Below are 12201 nucleotides of genomic sequence, written 5' to 3'. Positions count from 1 at the left end.
GTATCAGTAGCATAAAACCTAACTATCAAATGCAGAAAAGCAAAAATAGTAAACACATCCTTTCCAGATCACAATGCAATAAAAATTACATACAATAAAGGACGAGGAAAATATAAACTAAAAACTAATTGGAAATTAAATAATCTAATTCTAAAGAATGAGTGGATCAAGCAAAAAAAATAGAAACAATCAATAATTTCATCCAAGAGAATGACAATAATGAGACAACATATCAAAACTTATGGGATACAGTCAAAGTAGTTCTTAGGAGAAATTTTATATCTCTAAATGATTACATGAATAAAATAGAGAAAGAAGAAGCCATTGAATTGGGCATGTAACTAAAAAAGCTAGAAATTTAAAATAGTGAAAATTAAAGAAGAGATTAATAAAATTGACAGTAAGAGAACTATTGAACTAATAAAAAAACTCAGAGTTGTTTTTATGGGGGGAAACAACAAAATAGATAAAACTTTGGTTAATTTGATTAGAAAAAAAAGAAAAAAATTTAAAACAAAAAGAAGAAAATGAAATTGCCAGCATCAAAAATGAAAAGGGTGAACTTAGCACCAATGAAAAAGAAATTAAAGCAATAATTGGGAGTTAGTTCATTCAACTGTATTCAAACAAATCTGATAATCTAATTGAAATGAATAAATATTTACAAAAATTAAAAACTGCCCAGATTAACAGGAGAGAAACTAAAATACTTGAATAGTCACATTTAAAAAGAAAAAAGAAATTTGAATAAGCCATTAATGAACTCCCTAAGAAAAAACCCAGGGCCAGATGGATTTACAAGCGAATTACTATATAAAATATTTAGAAAAATAGGCAAAGAAAGAGTCTTGCCAAATTCCTTTTATAACACAAATATGGTTCTGACACCTAAATCAGAAAGCGCCAAAACAGAAAAAGAAAATTATGGACCAATAGGAATGAATATTGATGCAAAATTTTTAAATAAATTATTAACAAAGAGATTAAAGCAATTTATCACCACAATAATATACTATGACCAAGTAGGATTTATACCAAGAAGGCAGAGCAGGTTCAATATAAGGAAAAGTATCAGCATAATTGACCATATCAGTAACAAAATTAACAGACATCATATGATAATTTCAATAGATGCAGAAAAGCTTTTGGCAAAATATAGCACCCATTTCTATTTTTTAAAAAATTAGAGAGCATAGGAATAAATGGAGTTTTCCTTAAAATGATAAATGGCATCTATCTGAAAGCATCAACAAGTATTATATATAATGGAGAGACTAGGATTCCCAATAAGATTAGAGGTGAAAGAAGGATTCCCATTAAGACCACTATTTTTGTTCAATTTTTGTGCTTGAAATGTTGTCTTCAGCAATAAGAAAAGAAAAAAGAGATAGAAGAAATTAGAGTAGGCAATAAAGAAATAAAATTATCACTCTTTGCAGATGATATGATGGTATACTTGGAGAATGCTAGAGAATAAACTTCAAAAACTGCTTAAAACCATTAAGAACTTTAGCAAAGTTGCAGGATATAAAATAAACCCAAGTAAATCACCAGCATTTCTATATGTTTCCAACAAAGCCCAGAAGCATGAGATAGAAAGAAAAATTCCATTCATAATAACGATAGACAAAATAAAATATCTGGGAGTTTGCCTTCCAAGACTTCCAGGAGCTACATAAACACAATTACAAAACACTTTTCACAAAAATAAAGTCAGGCCTAAACAATTGGAAAAATATCAATTGCTTATGGATAGGCTGAGCTAATATAACAAAAATGATGATTCTACCTAAATTATTCTACTTATTCAGGACCACATCAATCAAATTGCCAAACAATTATTTTACAGAGCTAGGAAAAAAATAATGGAATTCATTTAGAAAAAGAAAAGGTTAAGAATATCAAGGAAATTAATGAAAGCAAGGTGGCCTAGCAGTACTTAACCTCAAACCATATTATAAATCATCAAAACCATCTGGGCCTGACTAAGAAAATAGAGCATGTAGTAATGGACTAAGTTAGGTACACCAGACACAATTACCTCAGAAAAAGAAAAGAAAAAGAAAGAAAGAAAATTGCTGGGAAATAGTATGGCAGAAACTAGTCATAGAACATCATCTCACACCTCATACCAAAATAAGATCAAAATGGGTACATGATTTAGGCATAAACAGTGGTATGGTAAACAAATTAGTAAAGCAATGGATAGTTTACCTATTAGATATTTGGAGAACGAAGGAATTTGTAACCAAATTAGAACTAGAAAACATTATAAAATACAAAATGGATAATTTTGATTACATTAAATTAAAACGTTTTCATACAAACAAAACCAATGCAGCCAAGATTAGAAGGGAAGCAGAAAGCTGGGGGGAGGGGAATTTTACAGCCATTTCTAAAATATATAGAGAACTGAGTCAAATTTATAAGAATACAAGTCATTCCCTGTAATGTTCTGTTGTCTCCAGAAACTGCTGATCGCTTTCTGGGAGGAGATCTGCTGTCTCAGCTCAATGCCAGACTAGACTCTTCTTCCTCCAGAGAGCCTTTCCAACTCTGTCCTAGAGTAGACTCACTCCTTGCTCAATGTTGTCTTCTTTTATCCTCCCAGAGAATGGGCGTGTGAGAATTCAAGGGCTTGTGGGAAAATTACTTCAACCAATGAATTTGCTCCTTTTAAAGGTTGTGTAAACTCCTTTTCATGTGTAAACTCCTCCTCAGAAGTTCAAAGGGGTAAACTCCCCTTAAAGGTGGGAACCAAAGGTGTGAATTAGAGAATTGTTAAGTACCATCTTAGCACTTAGTAAGAACCTAACAATTCCCCAATTGATAAAAAGTCAAAGGATATAAACAGACAATTTTCATATGAAGAAATTAAAGCCACCTATAGTAATATGAAAAAAAATGTTCTAAATCACTATTGATTAAAGAAATGTAAATTAGGGAGCAGCTAGGTGGCACAATGGTTAGAGAACCACCCCTGAAGTTCAAGTCTTGTTTCCCAAAGAGATCATAAAAGAGAGAAAAGGATTCACATGTACAAAAGTGTTTGCAGCAGCTCTTTTTGTGGTGACAAAGAATTGGAATAGTGGGTGCCCATCATTTGGAGAATGGAATATTATTGTGCTGTAAAAAATGGTGAATAGACTGATTTCAGAAGAGCCTGGAAAGATTGACATGAACAGATGCTGAGTGAAACAAGCAGAACCAAGAAAACTTTGTTCAGAGCAACAAGATGATCAACTATGATAGATTTGGCTTTTCTCAGCAATTCAGTGATCCAAAGCAATTCCAATAAACTTTGAACAAAAAATAACATTGCATCCAGACAGAGAACTATAGAGACACTATTTTGAAACACACTATTTTCTTTTTTTTTTTTAACTTTTTTTTTTTGACAGTACATATGCATGGTTAATTTTTTACATTATCCCTTGCACTCCCTTCTGTTCCAAATTTTTCCCCTCCTTCCCTCCACCCTCTCCCCTAGATGGCAGGCATTCTCATACATGTTAAATATGTTATAGTAGAAACACACTATTTTCACCATTTTTTCCCTTTTTTTTCTCATGGTTTTCCTTTTTGTTCTGATTTTTCTCTCCCAACATGATTCATGTAGAAATGTGAAAAAAGTGAGTGACCATGTATAGACTAAAAATAAATAAATATATGCAAAAAAAAAAAAAAAAGAATTCAATTTTTTCTATCAGCTGAAGAAATCTCTTATTTCCAACTTTTCTAAAAGCTGGATAACAATGACATAGTTCCCTACATTGGAATGCAGCATCACACTCCATGAAAAATGGTGTGAGGAAGCATGAACTGATTCTTTAAAAACTCTGCTAAGAATTGTTAAATCATTCCTTCAATTGCTGCTGACCTGTCAGGTCCAGAACTCCCCTGGGATTGAAGGAGGGCAGATTGGTCCCCAAAGATCAATACAGATTTGACGATCTAATTCTGGTCCAGTGAACTGCTTCTTAGAAATGAACTAAGGCTTGGGGGTATGTCCAAATGATTTCAAAGCTATACAAAAATTGTTGATTGCTATTTATCTCATAGCCACCTTTATCTGGAATCATTTGTCACTTTTTCAATGAAGTCTGATCCACTTTGGAGGCAAATATACTTTGGAAATTTAGGACTGACTTTATCCTTGCATTGATTATATAAGTAGTTTCCTAATCTGTCATTCACTCTTGGGATAGGGTGGTTGAGCTGTATTTGGTGCTTATCTCAATTTCTTTAGCTCCCATTGCTGGTTTCTACCTCTCCCAATGTGCCTGTGCTTATTATTGTTGCCAGCTTTTGGTTCTCATAGATGGTTATGACGACTCACAGTTCTGCCATCTTCAAGCTGTGTTGGAGGGTCCTTTGTCACAACAATGCAGTCTGCGTTTTCAAACTCCATGTGACATTTTCAATCAGAGGACTGTGGATTTTCATTTGCCTGGTGAAACCATAGTGAAATAACCATATGACAAGCTTTCATAAACTTTAAGACCATTAAACACTGCAAAGGATTTTAAAAGTTATCTAATTTATGGTTATAAATCCATATAGGATGTGGATTACTGATTTTTTTTTAATTAAAACTTTTTATTTTTCAAAACATATGCATGGACAATTCTTCAACATTAGCCCTTGCAAAACCTTGTGTTCCAGTTTTCCCCTCCTTCCTCCACACCCTCCTCTAGATGGCAAGTAATCCAATATTATGTTAAACATGGTAGAAATATATTAAATCCAATATATGTATACAATATATTTATACAATTATCGTGCCACACAAGAAAAAAAAAAAGAGAAGCAAAATAAAATGCAAGCAAACAACAACAAAAAGAGTAAAAATGCTATGTTGTGATCCACAGCTCTCTGGTGTAAATGGCTCTCCATCACTGAACAATTGGAACTGGTTTGAATCATCTCATTGTTGAAGAGAGCCACATCCATCAGAATTGATCATTGGATAGTCTTGTTGCCATGTACAATGATCTCCTGGTTTTGCTCATTTCACTCAGCATCAGTTCATGTAAGTCTCGCCAGGTTTCTCTGAAACATCCTGTTGGTCATTTCTTATAGAACAATAATATTCATAACATTCATATCCCGTAACTTATTCAGCCATTCTCCAATTGATGGGCATCCACATAGTTTCCAGTTTCTAGCCACCACAAAGAGGGCTGCCACAAACATTTTTGCACATGTGAGTCCATTTCCCCCCTTTAAGATCTCTTTGGGATATAAGCCCAATAGCAGAAATGCTGGATCAAAGGGCATGCACAGTTTGACAACTTTTTGAGCATAGTTCCAAATTGCTCTCCAGAATGGTTGGATCTGTTCACAGTGTGAATTACTTTTTTTCAAAGGATCTATTGGATGTTGAATTTTTTTTTTTTTTTTTTTAATTTTCACTAAACCCTACCTGAAATTTAGCGTTTCCTAGAATTATGAATGCAGGCAACAAATATCATTCTGAAAAGTGGTCCCTGGTTTTCACCAGGCTGCTGGAAGCATCCATGAAACTAAAACAAAATAAAAAACAATTCAATCTAATTCAATCCTATTATATCAGAGTTGAAACATGAATCAAGTATTCCTGAATCCATTCTGCTATTTCCCTAGATTTGTTATATAAACAGGTTCCATCGGGGCCAGTATACTAGAGAGATGAAGGTAATTCATTGAAGGTTATGGTTGACTCTAGAACTCTGCTCTTTTTTAAGAGTTCTTTGTCAATTAGCATGAATTAGTGAAAGAAAATGGAGGAAATCCAATCACCTTTTTGTTAAGCCACAAATGAATAGACCAAATTCACTGTAATAAAATTTTATTGACAAATGTTAGTGTGGTCATTTCCTGTTCAACTAATTACAATAAAAAAAAATTTTTATTGGAGTCTTTTATAATGTTTATAAACTGCAGCTAATAATAATTTCACTTTATCCTATTTTATAGTTCTCATGTTAATTAGGTCTTTAGATACTTCTTATACATTAAATACTGAGTGTCATGGAATAAAAATGATGAATCAGATAAAGCATTCTTTCTTTGCTTATCCATAAATTTTTAAATTAGTTTTTGTTGTCTATTTCATTAGTAAGTTTTTATAAATTTCTCTGGGAAAACCCAGTAGGTTCCTTCACAAATCAAATAATAAAATTTGAAAATTCAAGAAATGGAAAGAATTTTGAAATCTATTCAGAGAGTAGTTCATGGGTCTATAAAATCCTTTTCAGCTCTTAGTGGTCTGTTTCTATGAATACTTGATGTTATATAACAATCTGATTACAGATGCCCCCAGGCACTTGGCCTATCTAAAATACAACAAAGACAAATAACTCGTTTCATTTTGCCTAAGAAATATCAAATGCTAGGGCAAACTTTTTGACTAGATTTTAGAAATATGTTATGTAGTTTATTTCCATTAATATTGCTATATAGTCTTATGAAATTCTAGGAAGCAAATATGCACTTAGATAATATAAAATAGGATACCTAAATTTATGTCTTCAAAATGATGGCAATTACTGTAAATCTTAGTCAAAATACATATAAGTAGGTCTCAAATTCAAGATTTCCCATTAAAATTAAAAGTTATAATTCACAAATTCTGATGAATTCATTTCCAGGAAAAAACTGAATAGCATACTTCCAAGAATCATCCCACATGTTAGTTACTTCCATAACTTAGCTGGTTCACAGACTGAGTGCTTTTTTTTGTTGTTGTAATTTAAATATTGGACTTATAGGGAAGAGAACTCCTTCTACCTATGCAGATCAAAATCTGCTTGAAAATTCTTGTCTCAGAGAGTTACTTGGGCGTCTATTTTTCAATCAGCATATATCAGAGTTGGCAATCCAATTCAAGGTCTTTCTTATGCTGAGACTATCTGTCTAGTAGTACTTATACCATACTACCTAATATTCCAGTTTAAAAAAAAAAAACAAAACACCTACATTCTCAAACAATACATAAAAACAGGAAGTGAAAGAAAATTGGAATAGTCAAATTTATCTTTCTTCTGTGTATTTGCTTAATGCACTACAGAAAAACTATTTTCATCTCAAGGTCAGATTTTGAATAGTAAATTAATTTTACCAAAATTACCTATGGTAAAAGGATATTAAATATGTAAGGATATTCATGTATTTGTATTTTGTATTTTATAATTCTCTCTAGTTAGTAAGGTTTGTCATAACATATATACACATACATCAGGACTGAGATAGGCTGAATAAAGGAGAAAAGTCATGTCAGTACTTTGGGAACTGTAATTGCATTGTCATTTCCAAGTAGATGAAAAATAATAGGCCGGTACATAGTTTCAAAAACAACAACTTTATATTAGTCAATAATACATTTATGAAGACTAGAGACAAAATAGCTATGTCAATGACTGAGTTTTATGTCCCTACAAGAGGCTAGGTTTTTTTTGCCTTAATATATTTTCAATGTTTATTTTTTTTAAGCCCTTAAAAATTCAGTATTGTGGAGTAGCTGGGTGGTGTAGTAGAACCCAAGTTCAAACTTGGGCTCAGACCTATGTGACCCTGGGCAAGTCAACTCCAACTGCCTCCAAAAAGAAATTCAGCATTGGGAAATTCCTTCATTGTTCTGTGTCTTAATATGGGAAATTAACATACCTTTACCAACTGGTACCTCTACCAATGCTGACTGGCAACTGTTCTGCAGCTGCTTAGGAGTCTTGAGATGTTAAATGACTTTGTCCAGGATTATACAGTCAACATGTGTAAAAGGCTTGGCTTGAAATCAAGTCTTCAAATTTTATATTTTAAAGTCTATTTTTAAGAGGAACTTCAAAGCTCAAATAGAATAAAGAGCCTAATATATAAAGATATTATGTAGTCATTAAAAAGTTATGTAAATTTAATTATATCTTCCAGGGAATTAAAAGATCTCTACACAGTAGGAATTCTTCTTAATCTTTTTTGTCATGGATCTAGTAAACCCCTACTCAAAATAAGGCTTTTAAATATATAAAATACTTAATATTAAAAAAGATAATCAATTATATTAAAAGTTATAAAAAAGTTTAAAACAAGTTCATCCTCTCCAAGTTAAAAATCTTTGCTATAAGGGGCAGCTAATGCTATAAGGGCCAGTGTAATGGATACAGCACCAGCCCTGAAGTCAGGAAGACCGGAATTCAAATCTAGTCTCAGACACTTTAACACTTCCTAGCTGTGTGACCCCGGGCAAGTCACTTAACCCCAATTGCGTCAGGGAGGAAAAATCTTTGCTATAGATGAAAATTCACTTTAAAAAATCTCAACTTTGTTTACACATCAATACATTATACTTTCTTCAACTCTGTTGTTACTCTGACAATCTATTTACATTAAAAATAAGTCTTGCATTTAAGCATAAGACTACATGAATTCATAAAATAACCAATAATTTAATATATTAACTGATTTGTAATGATTAAAACAGTTAAGTATACATTGGTGTGGAGAACATATGACCTTTTACAAGCATAGTCACATTTATTAGTTCATGCCTAAATGACACACCACTACAAATGCCTGCATCCCCAAAATATCTAAAAGCCCTAACATTTATTAAGTTTGCCAATTTTAAATGAGTTCCATTCAAAATAATCTTTATGGCTGTGACCATAGAAGGTCCATCCAGAGAATATGGCATTTGCTGGATAGGTAGAAATACTAAGTCACTTCCTTTGAATCATGAAAAAATAAAAAAAATTAAAAAATTTAAAAAAAAAATTGGTGGACCTAAAAAGCAGTAAGCTAACTGATGCAGATTACAAAAAAAGTTCTCTAGTTATTCAACTATATTATATAAACCTCTACAGTTATCACTTATAAAAATCAGAATTCCATTTTTATTAAAATGGTCATTTAGAATGATTCCAGTCAAATTCTGAAGTTTCTCTCATTTTCTAAAAGTTTATCCTTTAAAATATGTTCTAATTTTTAAAAGATCAATCTTTTTATATAAGCAAACAGGCCATTGCTTTTATAAGAATTATTTATTATATATTATTGTAAAGTGGATGTTTAATACAGTACTGTGCATAAGATTCTCTCATTCTCAAACAGAAATGAACTAAAAAACTCTAAGCAAGTGGAACACAGATTTTTAAAAAAGGGTCATTGTGCAGAGAATTTTCCATTAACAACATCTATGTGGCAAATGTTCTTCTCTTACTTAATTCTGAGTATATGGCTATTTCCTTTTTCACATAAATTTTGGATTCTTGCCAAAAAAAGAATAATTCTCACAGTAATTCTCATATTACATAAATATTCTAACTAAATGTAGCACCGTAAGATTTAAATCTAGCCCATTCTAATGTTAACAAAAATGTGTGATGGGTTGAACATAATACATCCGATAACAGATCGAGTCTATCTACAATTAAAATAAAGAAAAAGGTTATCAACCCTAACATATTTTTAATATGTTATGATTTTTAACTTAGGCGTTATAAATCTTCAATTGATTACCATTTTGTGCAATAAAATCATGTTTATCAAGAGCAGAATGTGAACAAGATGAAAAAATAAAAATCATAGAATCAGACTTGAACTTTTCATACTGAAGGAGAAATACTGTATTATCATTTGCTGATAATTATATTTAAAGGCAAAACAGACCTGAAAACTTTGAGGCATTTCAATTTGGGTTCTCCCTATCTAACAGGAAGGTGGCATCTTCCTGATTTGCCTGGCATGGCTACCTGATGGAAAAGATGAAGCTTTGCTTTTTTTTTTTTTTTTTTTAAATGTACAGTCAATATTTCAATTGCTTTATTATACAGTAAAATAAATTTGAGATGCTAATCAGCTACAGGGCAAACAAATAATATTTTAAAAAAATATTTACTTATAAACAAATTTATCCCATTACTGCTTATAAAAATATTTTTCCATAATTAAAAGGCTCCTGTGTTCTTTGAAGATTTTGACTTTTAATATTTTACATGGAATAAAAATTTACAAAACCAAATAATCATGCAAAATACCAAAAAAAATATAAAATATTTGCAGAAGTCAGAGTTCCAAAGCAGCTTAAAACAGTGATCCAGATTTTAACTGTCAGCTGTTTATTATATTTTTTGCCCATATATCTTTAAATCAAATATAACTGTAGTGTTGATGATTGATATTCAAATGACTATTAAAAAATATATATAGTTTTGGCATCTCATAAAAATTTTAGTAAGTGCTGAAAGAGTAAAAAGGCAGAAAAGTACAGGAGTCCATATATCCTTTTTGTTAAATTTAATTTGTCATATGTAGAAGGTTTCTATATACAATCAGTGTGCACTGTAACAGTTTCTATTAAAAGTCAATCAGTTCATCTAAAATATTAACTGGCTGCATAGCACATTTGACATTATTGCCCACATTAAAAAGGAAAACAAATGGATTTACAATAAATTTTGGCTGATTTGGGTTCTGATGTGTTCACAAAAGTATTTTTTAAACCAATGCATCTGAAAAAAAAATTTTCAGAGCATGCAGTTTAGATAGTACATGTCCATTACTACAAACAATCACAACACTGGCTTTTTAAAAAATGTATCTAATAAAATATTCAATATAAAAGGAACCCTAAGGGATAATATAATGGAATAATGTTCTTTTCCCCCATTTTTTACATTCTAAACAGTGATTCCATCTAGACAATTTATTAAAAAACGCTGTTAATACATTGATTTTTTTTGTCCTTTTTTTAATAACAAGGCCTGAGTTGTTGGGGAAAGGAACAATTAAAAAAAAAAAAAACCTGAGGGGGAGGGAAGGAAAGCTCATTTAATTAATTTACAATAATTTACAACTATTTTATTTTGTAAAAAGGCATTACAATTTATCACAAACAAGAATTCCTGGATATTTTACAGTAATAGGTACAGAATTTAAATATTCAAGCTTGTGATGAGAAGCGGCAAGGTGGTCGCAGTGTACAATGTAAACAAGTAGCTTTGGAAAGTGAACAAAGTCCTTGAGAGTTCTTTGCTAAAGAAAAACAAAACAAAACAAACTCTTCATTCCTTCCTGAAACATGATTACAGGTCAGTGTGTAAAGTTCATTTACAAACATAATTTAAATGGAGTTCAGCCTAAAATCACTGACACAAAGAATTTTATCCAGTCTAAATGGGGCAGTGTTGAGGTCCCTGTAAAAAGTAAACATCTTCCATTATTTAAAAAAAAAAAAAAAAAAAAAAAAAAGTGTTACAACATTATGTAACACAGTGCAGCATAATCCTTAAATACAAAAATATTTTTCTTCTGTTGGGATAATAGACCTTGCATCCTGGAAAGAAGTAACAATACTGCTACTGATGGAGGATCCTGTCCATATCTTTCAAGTCATGTAAGGCAATTACTGTGGTAGTTTACGATATATGGCTAAAAGAAAGTCCAAACAGGCAATGTCAGTATTTGTTATGTTTTCCGGTTACTCCAAGTATGCTCAGGTGTACTTTTGTGATCAGATGAATGTTCAAATGGAGATCTATGACCTAAAGGTGATCTTGAGCCATATGGAGACCTCTGATCTAGTGGTGACCTAGGGCCACTACTGGAAGCTCTGTGGTCCATCTGCCAATCTGAATGATATCTATAATCCCTTGAAGTTTTATGATGTGAATATTCAGAACTTGATCGATGGTCTGAGTGTAACCGGTGATCTGAATGAGAACGGTGCTCAGAATGAGATCGGTCTTTTAAACTTCCTTCCAAACCTGATCTGTGATCTCTACTTCTATGGTCATCCATTTTTCTGTGTTTGCTATCATTGTAATATCTGATGATAGAAAAATAAGTATATTACAAAATTAAGGAAAACATATAAAATTAATTTTACTAGATCTATCATGGAAAACTACTCATTCACATCAGGAACTACAAATTCTTGGTATAAACTCATAAAAGCCTAATAATATATAATAATATAATATAATAAAATAATAAAAACCTAATCTTGAAAAAAAACTAAAATAGCTTTTTATGTAATAAACTAAACAAGTACTTCCTATGTGTTTATTGAAATGACAACTGAGGAAAATAATATTAATTCTTGACATCGAAAACTTGTATAATAAGTATTGCTTCCTTCAGTGCATTCATTTTAAGCTTTTGTAAATCCACTTTGGTTGCAGTGTAGAGGTTATTCACAATAGTGCATTATTTTCTAAAATCAAA

At 31.5% G+C, this 12201-nt stretch overlaps 1 protein-coding gene across 1 annotated transcript in view; it reads right to left on the bottom strand.

Moving 5' to 3' along the window:
- Positions 1 to 11288: 11288 nt before the first annotated feature.
- CHD1 (chromodomain helicase DNA binding protein 1) overlaps positions 11289 to 12201 on the bottom strand; it is a 104680-nt gene continuing 103767 nt past the window's right edge. The window contains 1 exon segment of the mRNA XM_074282016.1: positions 11289 to 11803. Within this exon segment, the coding sequence (XP_074138117.1) occupies positions 11443 to 11803 (361 nt within the window). The 3' untranslated portion in view covers positions 11289 to 11442.

This window comes from Sminthopsis crassicaudata, chromosome 1, assembly GCF_048593235.1.
Source record: "Sminthopsis crassicaudata isolate SCR6 chromosome 1, ASM4859323v1, whole genome shotgun sequence".
NCBI lineage: Eukaryota > Metazoa > Chordata > Mammalia > Dasyuromorphia > Dasyuridae > Sminthopsis > Sminthopsis crassicaudata.
This window is presented reverse-complemented; position numbering and strand designations above follow the sequence as displayed.